This window comes from Sceloporus undulatus, chromosome 2 (genome assembly GCF_019175285.1).
Source record: "Sceloporus undulatus isolate JIND9_A2432 ecotype Alabama chromosome 2, SceUnd_v1.1, whole genome shotgun sequence".
NCBI classification, from domain to species: domain Eukaryota; kingdom Metazoa; phylum Chordata; class Lepidosauria; order Squamata; family Phrynosomatidae; genus Sceloporus; species Sceloporus undulatus.
The window spans coordinates 4,545,669-4,566,111 of NC_056523.1; the positions used below are offsets into that span (position 1 = coordinate 4,545,669).

The following is a 20,443-nucleotide window of genomic DNA, read 5'->3' on the forward strand; positions in this document are numbered from 1 at the left end:
TTTCTTATTTCAGAATATTTTAATCTTTGTAAATCCTTCTGTGATCCCCCTTTTCAATTATTTTTCTTCTATGTGTGAAATTATATTATTAAATTATATTATTAAATTCTTCTCCTTTGATTTTATTCTCAAACTACATGTGAAAGGGATCTAGGAGTCCAAGTAGACCACAAGATGAACATGATTCAACAGTGTGATGCGGCAGCTAAAAAGGCCAATGCGATTTTAGGCTGCATCAATAAAAGTATAGTGTCTAGATCAAGAGAAGTAATAGGATTCTAGCCCAGAATATGAATATCATCATTATGCCAGTATCGGATGCAAAGTAGATGTCTGAGATAGCATTACAAGTGTCTGCTCTAGGGTATTCCTATCCCTACCCACATTGGGCTGAATCTACAATAACTTCTAAATCCTTGATAAAAATTGGCTATGCATAAACAAAGGAAGTTAAGAGACAGGCAAGGAACTATTTCTTACACCTCAGAAAAGGTGAGGACTGGACACATGACACAAACTCTCCCTTTGATTACAGTGTGGCATGTTGATGGCAATGATATTGCTCAAACAGATTAACCTTGGTGTGCATCCCCTCTGCTCCAATGGCCCTCACAAAGAGAGACAGTTTTACTCTTGTCACATTTATTGGATTAAAAACAGGAAGGAAAACAAATTCATTCATCATAGAATTTGGGGATGTTCTCCCCCACAACCACTTCTTCCTTGACGCCATCTTTGGTGATGGTGACAAGGTAAATGACACCTCCGCTGGAACCGTCCCGGACCATGGCCAAGGCAATAGCTGGAAAGGGGGAAAAACAAGCAAAATCAGCCACTAAACAAGGGATGTGAGATTAAAAAGTCTATATTTTTAAAAGGAACTGCCACATCCTGTCTGCCCTGCCCTGAGCTACTGTAACAAGCAAACATTACCACATCCTCTGTTCTGTCTCATGAAAGACAATTGCTGCGGTTTGGTTAAAAGCCGTGCCCTTAAAAGATAACTGCCACAGACCCATAAAAAGAAACGGAACATGGGGGGAAATGTCAGCTTTGAGTTCCCCCAGATTTAACTTATTAAATCACAAATTCTTGAATATTATGAAGTTGGCAAATTTTGATAAAGTATTTTTGAAATGAAATGAAATGAAATGAACATTTTTGTTTTTACTGTCCATTCAATACATGCAAGTATTCCCAGCATGGAAAGGACCATGCCGTATCTGCCAGTAATTTGGTGTTAATGATGGAGAGGAATCTCTTTTAAAAATTAGATCTCTGCTTCAGCCCCAACTTAATTGAATATACAGCAATTCAGCCCCAGATGTTTAAGTATTCAAAAGACTGCTCACACATTCTGATTTTTAAAAATCTCATGTTCTTTCCACCCTGAATATGAAAAAAAATTGCAAGCATTGGTACACGTGTGTCAACCTCCGAATTAAAAAGTATCTTGTAGCACCTTTGAGACTAACTGTGCAAAATAAATTGTAGCATAAGCTTTTGTACACTTGGTCAGCTTTCTCAGATGTCTCTGAATTCAGCCTCTGAATTATAACAGAATTTCCATACATTTTCTATTCATGGTCTATATAGGCAGACTATTAATGTCTACACAATACAAAATTCACAACTGGGATGTAACAAATTGGAATTCAAAGTTTCCTGAACTAGTAGAGCCTTATTCCAAATCAACAAGGACAGTACAGAAAGGAAACAATTTGGCTTCTTAGCTTTCAGTATTTGCTTTCACAAAAGCCTGTTTTATGTAGTGATTTAAGTGTTGGACTTCAGGAGACTTGGCACGGAAATCCACTGAGTGGCCTTGGACAAGTCACATTCTCTCAGCCTACAAAGAAGGCAATAGCAAATCTCTTTTGAAGAAATCTTGCCAAGAAAACCCTGTGGTAGATTCACCTTAGGGTCAACATTAAGCCAGAAACAATTTGAAGGCAAACAACATTTGCTTCTACTCTGGCTGCCAAAGAATTGACCAAATCAGTTTTGCATCATGCACCACCCTCGAAATGGACACCACCAATGAGCTCACCATTTTTGGTGAACTGTAGACATTCTTCTTGGTCCATCCCAGGTTTGTAGGCAGAGTCAACGTAACCATAAATATAGGTGCTCCCAGATCCCCCAATGGCAAAGGGCTGCTGGGTGAGCATCCCTCCTAGTGTCCCATAGACCTGTTGGGATGGAGGATAGCAGAAAAGGATGATTATTCCTTATGAGAGAGCCAGCGTGGCATACTGGGTTGTGTGTTTGTGAAAATCCCCACTGAGCCATGGAAACCCTCAAACTGTTACGCACTCAGCACTCAAACTGCTACGCCACACTGGTTCACCTTAGCATTGCCATAAGTGGGAAACGACTTGCAGGCACACAGCAGCAACAGGCATATAGTAAGGGTTCATGTGTGTCTAGAAGGTCCAGGTAGATCATTTTACATTAGCTTGGCTGTTCAAGGCTAGGAAAAGACTTCTGGCTAAGAGTCGACCAGAGGAGTGGTACAACTGGGATGGGAGATGGGTCACTCCACTTTTCTTTGTTCACTTCTGCACTATTCTATGGTGTTGCTAGAGTGAAAATTGGGGAGAGCTCCTCTCCCTTTAATGGTTGTGCAGAAGACAGAATTTCAGTAGGTGCTGCTTGTTACACAAGACATGATACACAACCATTCCAGGGATATGAGCTGATGCCAGTTCTCAGTCTGGCAGCTCTAATGCCCAGGGGACCTATTAGCCAGCCACGGGGATCTTGACTCTCAGCCCAAGAAGAGTCGACCACCTGCTACATTGCTTTATTCCCAGTAAAGCTTCTCCTGGAACAGGGGTGTGTGTTGGGATTTGACTCCTCTGCTCCCAGACTCACCTGCCCACCTTTCCTGGGGTCCCATCCTGCCACCATCAAGTGAGCTGAGAGCTCCTCTTTGTATTTGTAGCTGATATTTTTCACCAACGTGGCTGCAGCCAAGACCAGGGGCGACTCATCCATGTCCAAACTGCTCAGGAGACAAAAATGAAACATTTGTCAGTTTTGATATGGGGCAGCAAAGGAAGCAAACTTTTACAAAACCCAAAACAAGAGTAGTTAGTGTGGGTTTGTTCTATCTCTCCTCCCTCATAATTTGTGTTCCTTGTCCCTCAATAGCCAGTTAGCATTCCCAGTCCTCAGTGAGCAGCTTAGGGGGAATATTCCCATACCTTCTAACAGATGAAAGCTAAGATACGCATGGCCAAGGAACATCAGAGTGTGGTCATGATAACAGAAAACATTCAAATGGGAGAACACACAAGCCAGGAGATGCAGCAGCACTTTGCTTTTGCCTGAGGCTACAGGGAAGGGCAAGATTCTGCCTGCTCTTATCCCCTCTGCTGAGCGGAGTACAAACTCCTTCTGGACTAAGAACTCGGTCTGCAACAACTGACAAAAGATGAGAACCAAAGAGGGAAGGAGGAGAGAGAACTAGGACATTTTAAAAGTATCTGTAAAAGTGACAGAGGTTTAATCAGGTCTGTCCCTGCCAAATCAGGACAGTTGGAGGGTATGTATTCCTGTATTCATATTTGGGAGAACATTGATAGACTGGGATGGACTATTAATAACTACTTAATCACACAAGTACTTTGGAATCGTGGCTCCCTCCATTGATTTGTACAGGAATCTCTCACTTGTGTTTCTGAGATTTGAAACAGCTTCTGAGGCTGCCTCTACACTGCAACATTAATGTAGTTTGGCACCACTTTAACAGTCATGGATCCTTCCTGTGGAATTCTGGGATTTGTAGTTTTTAAGACATTCCACCTTCTCTGTCAGGGAGTTGAGGTACAGCCACGAACTACAAAACCCAGGATTCTCTCAGATGGAGCCATGGCAGTTAAAGCGGTGTCAAATTGCATTAATTCTGCATTGCGGCAGCAGCCTAGGACTGCTTCTGTAAAATGGGTATAACAGTTATCTGTATACAACAACATCACTATGAATGTCAAACCGTTTTTAAAATACTAAAACACTCTGCACAAGTAAGAGGAAACATTGCTTAGTGCCCCAAGGCCCAAAGCCAAGAAATATGAATGTGTCCCTGCCTTGACCAAAGTGGAAGCCACCATCTTTTCTCTCAGGACAAGGACGGTGGGCAAGATAAATGGCAGCAGGCAGCCTTCGTTGGCTGGACCCTGAGAGAGAATGCACCACCTCCTAGGCCACTACAATTAGGCCTAAAATTCTATTTCACGTTTACTGGCTGCATCCACACTGTAGAAATAATCCTGTTTGTTGCTGCTGTGCACCTTTGAGTCATTTCCAACTTATACTGATTCTATGGCGGACCTACAGTATCATGGCATTTTCTTGGCAGATTTCTTCAGAGGGATTTTGCCATTGCCATCCACTGAGGCTGAGAGAATGTGACTTGTTCAAGGTCACTCAATGGGTTTCATGGCTGATTCAAACACTGATCTCCCAGAGTCATGGTCCAACCACTATGCCACGCTGACTCCAGTTTGTCACATCTTCAATGGCAAGGCTCAGTACTATGGAATTCCGGCAATTTATGAAACAAATAGCCTTCTCTCTGGTGTTACACTTCAGATCCCAGAATTCTATAGTACTGACCCATGGCAATTAAAGTGGTGTTGAGCTGGATTATTTCTACAGTGCATATGCAGCCTGTGTCCTATTGAACTCAGTTGGGACTTATTTATGAGTAGATGTATGATAACATTGAAAATCTATCTGAAAGGCAATGTGACTTAAAAACAGCAGACCTGGGCAAAGCGAAAGGCCATACGGCAACAGATCTGGAGATAAAAGTCATGGTAAACTGGGCTCGGCTCAGAAAGACTGTGCTCCTGATCTTGCCAGCCAGTGCCAAGGGCATCTTTTGCTGCAGATTGGAGAATTCCCAGTTCCACTTCCACGACAAGAACCACGTGGGCCCTTTATCTAACAACCGACAATACCACATTCACAAATAGCCAAGCTAGATGGGGCACTGCCTTTTCTGGGAAATCAGGCGATAAAAGAGAAGCATCCTGTTCCACTGTGGCCACCAGAGGGCGCTGCTTCACCAGTGAAAAAAGTCTCTCCAGAACCAAACTTTCCCTCTCCAGTTGCATCTGCATTAGTGCTTGGTTCCCCTTTTATTTGTGCGCCTTTCTTGAGGGGTGCCCTTAGAGTTATCAGCTGTGGAGGGAAAAATATGGTCTGGTTTAGCAGTGGCATCACTAGGACTTGCCTCACTGATTGAAAGTAGCTGCAAAATCAATCAATCAATCAAATTGTCTATTTTATCTCTCTCTCTCTCTCTCTCTCTCTCTCTCTCAAGCTGGGCTGTCCAGGTTGCTGCTTACGTCACTGATGACACAGAGATGATTGACATGCATTTTGAAGTGGCGCAAACTCGTGGGGATGACAACTGTGCCAAAAAATAAGCAATTACAAGGGGATAATGAAAAGATCTGCTTTCATAGTGGGAACGATGGATCTTTTGGAATCGGTTTACCAACACAGAGCAAAGGCGAATCGCACACCAGTTTAAACGTAAGTGGGAATGAGCCCTTAGTGGAGTAACTAAGGCTGTCTCTCTCCACCAGCCAGGCCACCTGGTGTGGTCAGCACCCCTCTCACCCCTAGTGATGCCCCTGTAGCTTACTACTAACTACAGTGCTCCCTCCACATTTATTATATTATTATTATTATTAACCTTTATTTATAAAGCGCTGTAAGTTTACACAGCGCTGTACATAAATTTTTTAGTCAGACGGTTCCCTGCCCTCAGGCTTACAATCTAAAACATTTGCTGAGGTTAAGGGCAAACGACTCCAATGAATGTGGAAAAACTGCAAATAACAAAAAATAGTATTCTTTTTGCCTGAGAGAAGACTTCTCTAGGAATCTCCAGGTCCTTTAGTGCAACTCTACGGTCAACATCTGCCAGAGGTTGATTATAGGATTATGCTGGAGGACCTACAAATGCCTAGAGAAGTGTTTTCTCTATGAACATCTAGGTTCTCCAGCACAACTCTATGGTCAACATCTGGCAGAGTTGCACTGGAGGACCTAGCGATTCCTGGACAGAACATATTAATCAAAACCGCAAATAATCAAGTCCACAAATGCCAAAGCAGAAATTTGTGGCGGGCCAACTGTACAACTACTACCATACTGATATTATATTCATTTGTATCTCGCTCTTTATCCCAAAACTGAGACCCAGAGAACCTCACAATATTAAAAGAACAGTACAATTAAAAGCATACTAAAGTAATATATTAAAATACAATTACATTATTATAATATTAAAATGGATTGCTTGTTAAAAGAATAAAATACAGTTTAAAAAGTGTTTAAAACACCTTATAGCAATGCAGTACCTTAGCCCGTACTTTTAAAACTTTCTATTTTAAAAGTCTAGTCTTCAGCTTTTTCAGATCCACTTTTGATCCAAACGTAGATCTGAGGATCTACTTATAATTAGTTGTTTCTAACCTACCTTTTTATAGTGTTGCTGGTACTGTTGCATCCCACATTCACCCAGGCTGTAACCCAGTAGTGGGCCCTAACCCATCACTTGCAGTCTTGCAGATGAATGACCCTAGCCTGCACAATTCAGTGCTGGGATGCCAGATGCATAAAGGAACAAAGTTCTTTAATAGTTTTGGAGAACAATGGATTTCTCATGAAGGCTATTCCTGTTGAAATGTCTTTATCACCCAACTATTTAAGATGTAGGAAAGTCATTTTATTTTTCTCTGGCTATAATAATAATAATAATCATAATAATAATAATAATAAATTTTATTTTTACCCCGCCTTTCCAAAAAGATGATCAAGGCGGCTTACAAAGGATAAAAGCAGTTACAATACAAAATAAAACGATTACAGTATAAAAGTTAAAACATTACTACGTGAAATGGGAACAGGAGTCAGGAAAAATTACACATATCCAGGGTAATAACAATCAAATCACAATAATCCAGGGTCAAAAAAGGAAAACAAGGGGCAGAGAAAAAACAATTAACTAAATTGAGAAGGACAACCGAAATAAGTATGTTTTTAAATTCTTTTTAAAAGAATCTAATGAGGCGGCAGAGCGAAGCTCTACAGGGAGCTTATTCCAGAAGGATGGGGCAACGATGGCAAAAGCCCTCTGAGAGGTCCTCACAAGATGAGATCTGGGGACCTCCAACAAATTAGTCCTGGATGTTCTAAGTGTGTGAGCTTGTTCCCACTTAGGATTTGATACGAATTAAAATAAAACGTTTTTAATAAAATCGAATTAAAATAATACAGTTGTTATCCCGCTTTCAGAATTGCTTTATTCATCGTTCCCATCTGCTTATTTAAATCGAATTTTTTACTTGCAAGCGTTCATTAAGCGTTCTCACTTGGCATGAAATCGGTGTTAAAATAAAGCGACTCTTCTCCTCCATACCTTATTTGGAGTTGTCAATCAATAGTACGTCAGAATGACGTAACGTTAAACCCGGATTATTTGGAAGCGATTTAACTTTCGTCAGCGTTTCCATTTCATTGACCGTTTGTGAAATGATGTAATTTTGGCGGGTTTTTTTTAAATGAACCAATCAAGGCGCTTAAATGATCAAACGTCATAAGCGCTGTCAGCCTTATATACATTTTACCTCCAAATTTAGTAGGAAACCAAAGCTCTCTCCAGAGGAACTATGGGATAGGTTTTCCAGGGCAGCATCCCTGCTTCATGTCTCCTAAGACAGCCAGGCAGAATCCCTTCAGAGAGCACAGAGATCAATGAAGGAGGCTGCTGGAAAAGCAGGGAGGGAGCACTCTTCCCAAAGATTCTCTTTCCAGGGTTGGAGGAGAAGGCAGATTCCGTTTGAGAAAGAGAGGGAGAAAGGCTCTATCCCCCCCCCTCCATTGATCAGAGCCCTTCCCTATCTGGGTGAGATCAGATGCCTCCTCGCGAGGAGCCTTCCCTTCCCTGCCTGGGCGAGATCAGAGCCCAAGCGGGCAGGGAATGCCTCTTTGAGAGGAGCCTTCCCTTCCTGCCTCTCCTCCGTTAGAAATGGGCTCTCCCCACACAGAGGGGAGGTTGCAATCCACTGGGAGAAGCCTTGTAGTCCTTTGCAGATGCAGGCGCTGGAGCAGCCGGGACTTCAGGCGCTTAAAGCGCTGAAGAGATTAAGCGCCTGTAAACCATTAAAATAAAAATTAAAAATAATCCTTATCTCTTATTGAAAGACCACAGCGGACAAAGGGGTGAGGGAAGAAAAAATGGCGACAGCCACGACGGATGGGGACAGAAAGGGCAACTCCCCCAATGACAGCCCCCATCGCAGTCAGCTCCTCCCATCCTTCTAGCCCGATTCCAATGCTATCGTTCTCATCTAAATACTCCGGTTCCTAACTCGAATCAAGGGAAAAACACTAGGTAGGACCCTAGTGTTTTTTTAACACGCGTTAAATGAGGAAAACACGGATTTAAATTTTATCCCGCTTCTGGATTCGATTTCTAGTGGGGATGATTCCGGGTTGCTCTAGAACCGTTCTAGGTTTAAATCGGATCCTAATATGAACGCCACTCCTTGGATTCGATTCAGAACGCGGGGTTTCCCCTAGTGGGAACAAGCTCTGTGAGGCGGATTATGTGGGGAGAGGCAGTCCTCCAAGTACCCTGGGCCCAAGCCATTTAGGGCTTTATAGGTTAAAACCAACACCTTGTATTGAGCTCGGAAGCGAATAGGCAGCCAGTGTAGATCTTTTAAAATAGGCTTCAGCTTTCCTGCCATCAAATGTCATGCTAGTACTATCTTGTCATTAAAGGCATAGGGGCAAGCATGAGGTAAAAAGATGGCAACCTTGAAATTCCAATTGCGTCTATTTCTCACAATTTTGTTAGGAATGATTTATTTTGTTGTGTTCATTAAGACTGTATATTTTGAGTAAGAACTTCTTTGTTTCCCAAATTTAAAAAAACCCTCTTAATGAATCTGGGATGAATTCTTAATTAATTCGGTCAGAGCTACATGGTAATTTTCATTCTATAAATAATGTGTGGGCATCCATATGTTGTTGGACTGTAAGTCCCAGCAGCCTTCACCGGCATAGTCAATGGTGAGTAAAGCTGGGAGCTGCAATACCAAAATATTTGTCTATCCTTGCTATAAATGTGAGGCTGACCAATAAAACAAATTCCCACAGAATCACAGGGATACCTCAAAGATAATCTAATCCAACTTTCTGCTCATACATGATGTCTTGATAAATAGTCATACAGCGTTTGTTTTAAAATGTCCACCAAAAGACAGCCCAGCACTTTCCAAAGCCACCTGTTCCACTGTCGGACATCTTGCAACATCTGGGAATCGTTCTTAACATTTAATCAAAATTTCCCTTCTTGTAACTTGAATCTGCTGGCTCCGTTCCTCCCTTCTGGAGCAGAACACAATTTTGTGTTTCTCACCTCATCTCTACAACAGTCACAGTCAGACTCCAAAACTGGCCCTCTCTGCTCTGGGGGTTGGGAAACATGCCTAGGCTTATGGTTGCATTTCAGACTCCCATGAAATTCCATAGCAGACCTATAACTCACTCTGTCCCAAAGAAAATGTTCTTAAAAGAAGACTCTGCATGAAGCTATTCAATTAGAATTAATTAATAAATTTGACATTGCAGATCTTGGCCTCAATGGAGAGTGGGGTGGTTTGCTCATTGCAAAAAGGTATTGTGTTTTTTTATATGTTTATTTGTACTTTATTTACTTACATTGCAGATTCATCCGTGGTCATACACGGGCCACATTCATACTGAATAGGTCTTATATCAATTTATGCTGTGCATACTCATAGAATGCACTCACTTTATGTTCTACTTATATCTCTTTTCCCTTTTTGTTCTCAGTACATCTACTCTCTTTCACACCTGGCAATGTGGTCTCTTGCCATGAAAGCCCATACCACAACAACTGTATTCTTTTGAAGGGTCACACGAGTTGTGGTTGTTTTTATTACAACATGACTACTTCCCTCTGCTGTGTGGCTTCCTGGGTGGTTGTGGCCACAGCCAGGACCAGAGTCTGCCCATGCCCACCTGCGCTGCTCCCTGCCCTTCCTCACCTGTGGAGCTCCAGCTGGTAGTTCACCATGTCCGCAATCGCCTGGGCATCAGCTGCCGACCCAGAGAGTGCGCAGTAGATCCGGTGATGGAGGGGCTCGAGCTTGTTGAAGACCCGGTTCACCACGGACTCCCTGGAGACAGTACAGCAAGACTTTGAAATCCTCAGTTTGACTCCAAATGAAAGAGGGAGCTACCATGGGGTTTTATTGGTAAGATTTATTCAAAGGTTTGTCTGCCTTCCTCTGAGGCTGCGAGTGTAACTTGTCCAGGGTCACCTAGTGAGTTTCCATGTCCAATCATAGATTCAAACCCTGGTATCCAGAAATCTAGTCCCACAGCCAAACCACTCCACCACAATGGTTGTTACTGTGAGTATTCACTGGTACATTTTCCAGTGTGATCTCTCCACCATGGATGAAGGAGTGACTAAATGTATGACATCCCATCTTTCTAATATTCAGATATCTACACACAGAGAGACAGAAAAATTCACACAAAGTCCTTACCCTGCAGAGACTCGTGAGTCAGAGCCCACCACAACACCTCCGTCAAACTCCACAGCCATGATGGTTGTCTGCAAGGGGAAAGAAATGGGAGGAAGCTCTCAGTTATTCGTAGAGAAAGACAACTGCTCTTGTGGTGGGAATATATATATATATATGTAAAAAAAAACATCTGGCACGGTACTTGTTTAGAACACAAAGAAATTAATGCACACAAACATATGTTGGTCTCTGCTTAATTTCTAAAATGGGTGAGCAATTTGGAGATTATGGAAGAAGAAAAAGGAGGAGAAGGAGAGGAAGAGGAAGAAGATTTATTTATATCCTGTCTTCCTCCCAATACAGGGACTCAAGGTGGCTAAGAAAATTTAAAATAGTCCAAGTTAAAACAATACAAAACAATAAAAATGCAAAGTTTAAAAACTTTGTTAAAAAACAAATTAAATAATTTCAAAAAGATTACTTATTCATAGTTTTTTGTGGTTTTTTGGGGCTATGTGGTCATGTTCTAGGAGAGTTTCTTCCTGATGTTTCACCAGCATCTGTGGCTGGCATCTCAGCCACAGATGCTGGCGAAGCGTCTGGAAGAAACTCTTCTAGAACATGACCATATAACCCGAGAAACACACACACACACACACACAAACCTATGGATGCCGGCCATGAAAGCCTTCGACTTCACATTATTTATTCAAATTTAAAAACTCTTATAAAACTCTTACAGCATCCATGCCAGAGTGAGAAAGCCTGGTGGTATGAAAATGTTTTTATCTGTCACCGAAAGGAAAGCAGGAATGGCCTCTCTAGGGAGGGAATTCCAGAGCCTGCGGTATATGGAGATCTAAGATCTCAGTAGATCTTCAAGCAATTTGCAATAGATCTGCAAGGACTTCCAGCTGGTTTAAACACAATCAAACAATTGATTGTCCCCCTTCTGTCTAAATTTGCTGATGAACAAAATATATTTGGTAGAAAACCAGAGCAGACTTCTGTGTATGAAAAGACATTTGTGACAACCCAGTTTCTGGAACTGAAAAGACAGGCTGAACATCTGCTAGGTGGAAACTCCACCTGCCATTCCCTTGATCTTGAGCCTGTATTTTGAACTTGGGTCCTATTGGGGAACTCAAGATTCTGGTGAAAAAGGAAGTAGATTCTGCCAAGCCTACAGTCTCCCTTCCCCTGAATCATGGGAGCTACAATGGTCAGAGATGGTGGGAGTTGTGCTCCAACAAGGTCAGGAGGACCACAAGTATGCCACCAAGAATCATGTGGCACCATCTAAGAGAAGTTGCATACTTGGACAGAAATGTGCGCACCCCATGGCTCTGCACTGAGTTTTGTTGTTGTTCTTTGCTGTCAATGAGAATGAGAAACCTCCAAGAGATCCTGATGGTCCTGATCAGGTCTTGCAAACTCAGGGCTGTGGCTTCCTTGACTGAATCAATCTACTTGTAATGTGTCCTTCCTCATTTCCCATTTTATTAAGCATTACAGTGGGGCCTCGGGTTTTTTGGTATCTGAGGTGTGTGTGGAACAGATCCCCTCCAGATACCAAAGTCCAACTGTATTGTCTTCCATTGAGTCATCTCATCGCATAATGTGTAAATTAGCCTTAGTTTAATCATTTTGTCTCCCTAGAGAGAGATCAAGCTTAATTGGCTCTAGGATCCAACTACTTGTCTATTTGATGGACTGTGGACCACAGAAGAGATTCCACCTCAACATCAGGAGGAACTTCCTGACAGTAAGGGCTGGTTGACAGTGGAACACACTTCCTTGGAGAGTGGTGGAGTCTTCTTCTTTGGAGGTCTTTAAACAGAGGCTGAATGGCCATCAGTTGGGTATGTTTTGACTGAGAGTTCCTGCATGGCAGGGGGTTGGACTGGATGGCCCTTGTGGTCTCTTCCAGCTACTATGATTCTATGATTCTTCTTGACTCACGTATCAAATGAGTTCATGTTTTTTTCACTTGTCAGCTTTCTTCACTGTCCAACTTTTATATCCATATATAAAAATGAGAAATATTATGGCATGTTTGGGCCAGAGATAGTAAAAAAACTGGGTATTTGCTGCTCATCTTCTGTTTGGAGGTGACCCACAAAAGATGACAACCCAGGGACAGCCCCTGAAGCCTGGCAAACCAATTGTGCCAGGAGCCCACTCTTTCCTTGCAGCCTAAGGCACTCAGAGATGCCCCTGCTGGAGACTGAACTATGGACTTTCTGTATACAAAGCATACAAAGCAGGTGCTTTCCCACTGAACTTTGGTTTCTCCACAAATGGATGGAGTTCAACATCTGTGAAAAATCACCTCCATAAAGCATAACTCAGGTGGGGTGAATGGGAGAGAGGAGAGGTCCATTCTGTTTAATTTTATAATATAGCTATATAGATCCACCCAGGTACAGGGGCCTAATCTGTAGGACCAAAGACTGTATTTAAACAGCTTGATCGTAATTCGTTATGGTAATACTTATACAAAACAGTTACAGACCCTCTGTCCAGCTCCATACAGCACCTAATGGAGTTAAGAAACAGTGCGAAATCCACAAGGAAGGTGCCAGGCGAGGAAAGAGGGGTGTATGAGCAACTTGAACAGGGCAGACCCAAGATATTCAGCTGTCTGAGGCAAAGGAGAAGTTGGCACACACTTGCCATTCTACATGAAGCTCATGTGGAATGTCATTCAGAGTTCTGGGGTTTTAAACTTATTTTTAATGAGGCGTTTCAGTCCAGTTTTAGATGTGTTCATGTATTGGATGTTTTAACTGTTTTTACTCCTTGGTGGGTTGAGAGGCTATAGACAAATGTCTTAAATAAATAAATATGAAGATGTCAGCCACAGATGCTAGCGAAATGTCAGGAAGAAACTCTGCTAGAACATGGCCACATAGACCGAAAAATCCATAAAAAGCTATAGATGCTGATCATGAAAGCCTTTGACATCACAAATAAATAGTACGTTAGAATGTAAAATGATAGCTGAATCTTGACATCATCTTCTACTGCCACAAAGGCTACCTGAGGGAGACAGGCAAGCCAGGCCTAGCTGGCAAGTGAAAACTGGAGAGAGCTCCTGTATTTTAAATGATTGTGTAGAAAAGGGAATTTCAGTCCTGTTGCTTGTCCTGCAATGGGATAATGAGCAACACCAGTTGAAATTCCTTTTTCAATACAACTCTTAAATGTAGAGGAGCCCTCTCCAATTTTCATTCTGACAACTTTAGAGAAGGTATGTGTGTTTGCATTACTCTGTCCTCCAATAATTTACCTTCCCTGCTCCTCAACTTCCGCTATTCCTGGGCTCAATCCCACTTACATTTAAACTGGTTTGGGATTTGCCTTCGCTCCATGTTGGTCTGTCATTCCCACTACAAAAGTGGATCTTTTCATTATACCCTTGTAATCACGTCTTTTTTGGCATGATTGTCATCCCCACTAGTTTGCACCATATATAAAATAAATTGATAGAAGATTCGATTCAGTTGTTTTGCAACTACTTGCCTCACTGATTACAAGTCGTTGCAAAATCAATGAATCAAATCATCTATCGATTTTATTATTTTTTTAAAAAACAAAACCATAGGTCACACCACAAGCACAAAGGCAGAGCTGAGAGGGGGAGGGAATGGTGGATCTACCAAAAACTGAGGAGGGATGGTAAACACCCTTCTGCCATTAGTCCCTCTCCTCCAGAATGATGCGATTCAAATCCGCCGTTCCCAGTTGTTGAACACACTTCAGAATAGATTATTTTCAAAAGAACCACTAGGAAACTGGTGTCTGAAAAAAACAGGTTTTTTGCATTTGCCTCACTTTATTGTGACAAAAATCAACCAAAGTACAATCGGAACCAGTTTCACAGTGGGAATGATGGTCATATAAATTGACCAGCAATTCACTTTAAATTGTAGTGGGAACAAGCCTCTGGCTGTCACCTCACTGTGTCTATTTGTGAAGATATCACAGGGGATGGAGACACATTTGATCCATCTTTCTCACCAGAGGTGCAAGTGACTTCCACAGTATAGTCCCTTTTTGCCATTTTTGGCTGGTGCACGAGTTGCAGCCCCTTCTGAAGAGAGACAGCTAGGTCTCACTGATACATACTATGGCATCTTCCTGGTGTGAATGCTACACAACGTCTTGTGCATGGAGTTGTTTTGGAAAACTTCCCAGAAGTGTTGTTGGTTTTAAAATGCAGGTGCTGGCTGGGAACAGCCGAGGAGAATGCCTCTCACTAGTTCTGAAATCCCTTCACTGGATGCTGGCTCCTTTCTAAACTCAATTTGAAGTACTGGCATTTCTCTATATTGTTGGGTTGTGCTCCTTAGCAGCCCTAGCCAGGATAGCCACTAGGGTCACTCCTATGACTTTTTAATTGGTATATCTCAAAGAATGTGCTTATAGAAGTGTGTTTTAATGGTTTTATAGTATTGTATATTTAACTGTTGGTTCTATGTGTTTTCTTTTTTAATTGTGTTTTGTATTTTAACATGTTGTACCCCTACTTTGAACCTCGAGGAGAGGCAGGAAAGAAATAAAACTATTATTATTATTATTATTATTATTATTATTATTATTATTATTATTATTATTGAGGAATGCTGGGAGTTACAGTCCCACAACTTCTGGGGATCTCTCTTTGCCTGTCCTTGGAGAAGCTGAAACAGCCTGGGGCCTGGGGAACTGAAAAACTCTCTCTCAACCACACAGTTGTCCCTTTTTATTAATGGCTTCCCTGGAAGATTGGCCTTCTCTGCTTTCTGAGGGCCTTTGTGGTAGTTGGCAGATACATTTTAAAAAAATATTCCTAGCAAGGACCAGTAGAAGACCTTTTGCTGCCTGAGGTGAAGGACAAGATGGCATCTCCGATTCCCCATTTAGAAGGCGGAGGATTGGATAATATTTATCATTATTATACCGGTAAAGGTAAAGGTAGTCCCTTGACATGAATGCCTAGTTGTAACCGACTGGAGGTGTTCATCTGTATTACTAAGCTGAAGAGCCAGCATTGTCCAAGGACTACTCCAGTGACCAGGTGGCCAGCATGGCTGCAAGGAATGGTGTTACCTATCTATCTACTTTAATTTGCATGATTTCAAACTGTTAGGTTGGCAGAAGCTGGGAGTAGTGATGCAGCACTTGGGCCTCGAACTGCCAACTTTCCAATCTTCCAATCATTAGAACTGGCATCTTAATCACTAAGCCACTGCATCCCTCTCTTACTATACAGGTACTCTTTATTTATATCCCGCTTTCTACCAACAATTAGTACACAAAGTGGCTATTAATTCTTACTTCACCTCAAGGCAGTTTTGGAATGCAAGATAGATTGTGTGGCATCTTCCAACAAAGAGCAATAGCCAGAGAAGACAGGAAGACAAACTTTAGGGGTGTCATTGTGGCCTCCCTTCCCCAGCCTGACCAAGTCATATCACTTTACCTAATGTCAGGACCAGCCTTGTTCCAAAATTGGCTTTGCATTGCATATGCTATATTTGGTCCAGACTTGGGCCCTTGGTATCTCTGCTGGGTTTTAGTTCCAGGACCGCCCCCCCCCCTCGCCATGGATATCCAAATCCATGGATGCTCAAGTATCATTAAATACAATGGATTAATAAAATGGTGTCCCTTATATAAAATGGCAAAATCAAGGTTTGCTTTTTGGAATATATATATTTAAAAACATATTCAAGGTGTGGATGGCTGAATCCACGGAAGAAGAATCTATGGATATGGAGGTCTGACTGTATTTTTGTGCTCTTCTATTTATTCATATCCCATCATTTCACTTCAAAGCTTGTTTTCTTAAAGAGCTGAGAACAGCATTTCTGACCATCCTCTTCCACTTTATCCTCACAACAACCCTGTGAGGCTGGTTAGGCTGGGACAGAATGGCAGGGCCCAGGTCACCCAGTGAGATTCATTGACTGAGCAGGGATTTGAAGCCATCACACTTTAGTTTGAGTCTAATTACTACACCACATGGATCACCAGTATTAGGTCATTTTTTCATTTTAATTATATCACTGTTGCTATTTTTGTGTTCTATTTGTGTTATTATTATTATTTATATAGCACTGTAAATTTACACAGTGCTGTAGATACAATCAATTAAAATAGATAAAATAAACCTGCTTATAGCATACATTCTACAAAAATAATTAAATATAATGCATATTAGTACATGTTAACATTCAATAAAACAACAAATTAAAATAACTTTAGACAACAATTATCTCCTCAGCACCTGTATTTAATTTAACTGTGTACACACACATATATGTATAACACTGAGTGTATTGTTAACATAATTTGAATTGCTACAGCCATTTGAAAAATTAATACATTTTTAGGGGCATCGCTATAGGGTTCAGGGGGTTCGGGCTGCACCAGGTGGCACCCTCAGGTGGGGTGACACCACTGCTCCCCAAACACCTGCCTTTTGGCAAGAAGGGGCTGTAGCATTCACCTGTGTCCTTTTAAAATGCCGAAGAGATGGTCTGAGTAGGACAAGAGACTCTTTGGGAGGAGAACGGAGAGGCCCCCAGTTTAAAAAATATATAAAATTTAAAAAATTAATATAATAAATTAAAATAATAATATAATATTATTTAAAAAATTTCCTTTAAAAGATCACATCTTAACCAATTTTAACTTTAACCAATTGAAATTCTGTACATGTAAATACATTTAAAGTCTACATATGATATTGTAATTTAAAGGGATTCAGGTAGTCCTTCCTATCAACGGATTTTTTAACCCACTGATTCAAGCATCCACGGTTTGAAAATATTCCCCAAAAGTATAAATTCCAAATAGCAAACCTTGATTTTCCATTCTGTATAAGGGACACCATTTTGCTATACCACTGTCTTTAATGGGACTTGAGTATCTATGGATTTTGTTATGTATTGGGGGGGGGGGCTGGAACCAAACCCCAACAGAGAACAACGGCCCACTGTAGTTTTAATGTTGCTAGTTGTTTATGTCACAATTATTACCATAATATTCAGTGATATACGAGAATTATGATGGATGAATAACATTAGTCCAAAAAATATTACTAAAGCTTTTGTATGGTGTGGTAGATGGGGGGGGGGTCAATGGAGGCAGGGTGAGGCCATGCATTACGGCGCTGAGTAATACCAACCCTAGTGACGCCACGTAGCACAGTGGTTTGAATGTTGGACGATGACTCTGGAGATAAGGGTTTGATTCTGTTCAGCTGTGGAAACCCAATAGATGACCCTGGGCAAATCACACTCTCTCAGCCTCAAGGGAAGGCAATGGCAAACCTCCTCTGAACAAATCTTGCCAAGAAAACCCTATAATAGCTTTGCGGCACATAAGATGACCAGAGTGAAGCCACAGCCTCCACATACACAAAAAAGGAAAAGTGGGTCATTACACAAATAAAAAGAGGTATGTTTCAGAATAATACTTTAAAAACCTTCCTTGGTTCCTTCTCCATCATTATTCAATTATGATTTTTTTTGAAAAAGACATATAAACTGCCATTTTAAAAATAATTCAACATTGGAATAATTGGAAGGCCTTGGAAGCCAGACTTTTCTCAATGCAGAATGTCTGCTGTATAGTGCACTGTTTGCATAGACACAACCTTGGCTGAAGTACATGGAGTGTGATCTCACCTCATTCCATTAGTGTAAGGGAGGAATGGGGAACCCAGGCCCTCTAGAAGTTGTTGAACTAAAACTCCCATTATCCCTGACCACTGGCCACACTACCTAGGGCTGCCTGAAGCAGGGAGTCCAACATCCACAAGGTTCCTTACTTTTGGTTAAGGCAGTGTGACCTAGTAGGTAGAGACTTAAAAGCCACACAAGTCCCATCTCAGATGTGGCCTCTCTGTCTAGAAATGGGCAAGGCAATCTCCCAACCTCAGTGTCTCCTCTGCAAAAGGGGGGAAAGAAACGATTTTGATAATGAAAAAAAATCAATAAACGTTGCTGAATTTTCTTGCAGAACGCCCCTCTGACTACAAGCTTGTCTTGAATGTAGCAGAATATACACATACTGTATATATTCTGCTACATATAGGAGCAGCTTGTAGTCAGAGGCATGTACGTGCCTGACTCCAATGTTTTGGAGTTTCATTCATAACTTCCCACTTTTTCCAATGAGCTACAAGTGGCATGCATGGCTTTCCTTCCCCTCACAACAACCCTGTGAGGTAGACTGTTGCTGGCCCACCATGGTCATTGGATGAGTTTCATGACGCAGTGGAGACTTGAGCCTGGATTTTAATAATAGAATCATAGAATCATAAAGTTGGAAGAGACCTCAAGGGCCATCCAGTTCAACCCCATTCTGCTATGCAGGAACTCTCAATCAAAGCATCCCTGACAGATGGCCATCCAGCCTCTGCTTAAAGACCTCCAAGGAAGGGCATTTTCTAAGGGCAAAGCCCACTATAGAAAGAAGCTGGCCTTACAGCAGCTGCAAGATTGAAGTCGAAAGTGCCAGTTCTGGAGCATTAACAGTGCAATGCTCACACCCTGCCTGCCTGCCTTCCCATCAACTGTAGAAAAATTGGTTAATTCACTTTGGGAGCCTTCATCTCTTTCACCTCTCTCCCTCCCTCCCTGGTCAAAACCTCTTTACCCCATCATCAGATCTCTTTGGAAGGGTTCACCCTCCATCCCCATCTCTCCCTGCAAGATTCTGGAATGGGAGTGGACTCCCAGTGGATCTCAACCAGACCCCCCACTTCCATCCCATCCCATGGACCCCTCACTCACTCACCCCAAGGCTGATCTTCTGCATCCGCCGATGGTCCATGGCTGTGCCCCCTCCCTACCCCAAATACCAACAGACTCAGAGGGCAGCTCCTTCCTTGACCAAAGGCAAGAAGAGGCTCAGAGTGAAAGTGACAGTCTTGGCTGAACCAAGTGCAGTGCCGCCTTTGGCCGCCAGGGGGCGCCCCAACACACCTGAAGGTTTGAATGTTCACCTGGGGAAAGGTTTAAGAAGCTGGAAGGATGGGTCGACCCCAGGCCCACTCCTGGAGCATCCCACGCCGCTTCCCCAGCTCTCAGATTGCAAGGGGACTTGGCACATCTTCCCTTCTTTGAAGGGAAGGGAACTTGAACTCCTTCCAGATTCTCTTTGCACTGACAGATGCAACCCTTCAGGCACCTGGAAAGCAGGAAGAAGAGGGTGCCTCTGAGCCAGTGCAGAGTGCATATCTTTCAGGCCACTGGGAGTGTTGTCACCCCAAAGATTGAAGTGTTGGAGGGATGTTTGGAGACAATGGGACACCTGAGTTATTCTGGAGTCTACATATTAGTGCTCTCTGCCCATTACAAAGCCTTGTGTTTTGCTTCCAAAGTGACACCTACAGCTAAGGTCTCCACATATGCTCTGCTCTCCAAAGCGCTGTGTAAAGCCTATGGCGCTCTATAAATAAATGTAACAACAACAACATATGCATACCCACCATTGGGTGCTTTAGAAGTGCTTCTGCAGTCCATATATATTCAGATGTTTATGTCATCTATCATACATTAGGGCAAAACACACAGGGAGTTTCTCAGCCCAGGAGAAATAAACAGATATTTTGCTCTTATACAGTTTTTCCATATTAAACTCACTTAAATCATAGTAGCACATCACTTCGGGAATAAAATGCGGTGCCTTCTCCTTTGATCATGAGCATATTTAGGTGGAAATTTGCTTTTTTTCTTTTTACATAGAATCATAGCATTGAAGAGACCCCAAGGGACATCCAGTCCAACCCTCTTCTGCTATGCAGGAGCTCTCAGTCAAAGCATCCCTGACAGATGGCCATCCAGCCTCTGTTTAAAGAC

General features: G+C 42.2%; 1 protein-coding gene across 1 annotated transcript; it reads right to left on the reverse strand.

Moving 5' to 3' along the window:
* Nucleotides 1-625: 625 nt before the first annotated feature.
* On the reverse strand, nucleotides 626-19,511 carry PSMB9 (proteasome 20S subunit beta 9). The gene is made up of 6 exons (XM_042453155.1): nucleotides 19,380-19,511; nucleotides 10,608-10,675; nucleotides 10,101-10,232; nucleotides 2,878-3,007; nucleotides 2,051-2,192; nucleotides 626-802 (listed from the first exon to the last, which is right to left on the reverse strand). The coding sequence occupies exons 1-6, from the start codon at nucleotides 19,413-19,415 to the stop codon at nucleotides 675-677; spliced, it is 636 nt and encodes a 211-aa protein (XP_042309089.1). The 5' UTR covers nucleotides 19,416-19,511; the 3' UTR covers nucleotides 626-674.
* Between the last annotated feature and the right edge of the window lie 932 nt (nucleotides 19,512-20,443).

What these genes read in the sequence shown, in the direction of transcription:
- PSMB9 (XM_042453155.1), bottom strand. Translation starts at nt 19,415, where the DNA reads ATGGACCATCGGCGGATGCAGAAGATCAGCCTTGGG. An exon ending in TGCAGAAGATCAGCCTTGGG is followed by an intron (nt 10,676 to 19,379) that starts GTGAGTGAGTGA and finishes TTCCCCTTGCAG; the next exon opens with ACAACCATCATGGCTGTGGA. An exon ending in TCTACAGTTCACCAAAAATG is followed by an intron (nt 803 to 2,050) that starts GTGAGCTCATTG and finishes CCCCCTTTCCAG; the next exon opens with CTATTGCCTTGGCCATGGTC.